The sequence below is a fragment of the Acanthisitta chloris genome, unplaced genomic scaffold, assembly GCF_000695815.1.
Source record: "Acanthisitta chloris isolate BGI_N310 unplaced genomic scaffold, ASM69581v1 scaffold7146, whole genome shotgun sequence".
Taxonomy (NCBI): Eukaryota; Metazoa; Chordata; class Aves; order Passeriformes; family Acanthisittidae; genus Acanthisitta; species Acanthisitta chloris.
The window spans coordinates 1-1,907 of record NW_008678612.1 but is presented as its reverse complement, the minus strand read 5'-3'; the positions used below and the strand labels follow the sequence as shown (position 1 = coordinate 1,907).

The 1,907-nt window shown below is 46.8% G+C and overlaps 1 protein-coding gene across 1 annotated transcript; it reads right to left on the bottom strand.

Annotated features, from left to right (window-relative positions):
• Window positions 1-1,365: 1,365 nt before the first annotated feature.
• On the bottom strand, window positions 1,366-1,903 carry LOC103804347 (zinc finger protein ZIC 2; the record flags this gene model as incomplete). Its single annotated transcript, XM_009076957.1, has 1 exon — window positions 1,366-1,903. A coding segment is annotated over one exon (538 nt), but the record flags the coding sequence as incomplete, so codon positions are not given.
• Between the last annotated feature and the right edge of the window lie 4 nt (window positions 1,904-1,907).

Below are 1,907 nucleotides of genomic sequence, written 5' to 3'. Positions count from 1 at the left end.
AAGCAACATCGAGTCGTTTCGCCTCGGTACCAAATCCGCTATCCTGTTAAACTGGAAACCATTACCAACAGACTTAAGGCCGGGCGTATTGTTTCGTGTATGGATATTCGAGATAAACGCACATCCGCTGGGAAAACTAAACGTCTGTAAAATACTTCATTTAATTTTCATAGGGATTCCTCTCGCCCGGCTGCCAGGACTCCAAATGCCGGGGAGTAATTTGGAGGTGAGAACTCCACATCCCCCCTCCTTTGGAGAGGGAAGCATTTAACATTAAATTCCATTAGCACCTAAATTGTTTCTTAAAGACATCCGCTCAGACACAATGACTTCAGTGCGGGCATCTCATGCAAATACATTTCTCAAATTTTAAACCTTGTTAAAGCTCGTCTCGCACCTCGTATCGGGCTTAGCACTTGAGAAAACAATAGGCCTCGAGATTTTTAGCCTTTCTCCGGGTAAATATTTAGAGTGGAAGTCGCTAAAATATTTGGCCGTCTTTTATGAAATAGTCTGGCACGGTTCGAGCCGGCAGGAGTAGTAAATGAATAATAGATGAGGCGGGAGGATGCGTTTATTTTTGTTACTCTTCGGCTCAGGCGATTTTCCATCGGGAAAGCCTGGGCTCCCTCGCCCCTCTGCCACCTGATTTGGGTGGAAGTTTCCGAGCCTCAAATCCTCTGTTCCCTATTACATAATTTAATAAACTGTTGCGAAAACACCTTAAATCACATTGAGTGAGACTTTAAAAACACTTTGGTTTTTTTTAAAATGAGAAAATTTTATTGCCTTGCTCACACCATTTAAATTTAATGGAAAGCATTCCCAGAAAGGGACGTTTTGCCACTTCCAACAGGATTTAGGACTAATGACGGATTTTGCACGTATTTATATAGTTTCTCTCTCTCGGTATCCATACATAAAAGCCATGCTCCCAAGCGCTGAAGTTGTATGCAAATACGTTGCGTGTAGCAAATGTGTAAGGCGTTTCATGTGGATGGATGGATGGATAGATAGATTAAGATAGATTCCCGTATTTTAGCAGGACGGCAGAATTTAGTTCGCGCTGTATTTTGCGATTCTGCAGAAAGACCCCGCCAAGCCTCGACACGAATCTACACTTCTCACCCCGCAAATTAAAACAAATCAGTAAAATATCCTTTCGAAATCTGGGAAGGGAGGGGGTATGCTGGTGGGGAGGAAACCAAAACAAACGCAGCCGTGTGATGGAGCGGGGAAAAAAAAGAAACTGGAACCTTATTTTATCACTCTCGTAATTTTACATCACAGAGTCTCTACCGGTTTCTACACATATATATAGGCACGGGCAGAGAGGGGAAATCTGCCGAAAGAAACACGAATTACCTGTGTGCGTCCTTTTGTGAATTTTGAGATTTTCTGATCTGGCGAAAACTTTTCCGCAGCCAGGGAAGGGGCAGGGGAAGGGTTTCTCTCCCGTGTGCACTCGGATATGATTGACCAGTTTGTATTTCGCTTTGAAGGGCTTGCCTTCGCGGGGACACTCCTCCCAGTAGCAGACATGGTTGCTCTGCTCGGGTCCCCCAACGTGCTCCACCGAGACGTGGGTGACCAACTCGTGCATGGTGCTGAAAGTTTTATTGCAACTTTTTTTGGGGTTGTTCAGCTGCTCAGGGTCGATCCACTTGCAGATGAGCTCTTGCTTGATGCACTGCTGCCGCATGTAGCGGAAAAAGGCACCTGGGTGGTGGTGGTGGTGGGCTGCCATGTTCATGCCCATATTCATATTCATGGGGCCGTACTGGTTGTGCAGCTGAGCCGCCGAGTAAGGGTCAGTCCTGGGGCTGGAGACCTGGCGGGACTGATCCGACCGGGCGAATACCTCCCCCGGCAAGCCCAGGCGCATCTGCCCGTTGAGGACGTTTTGG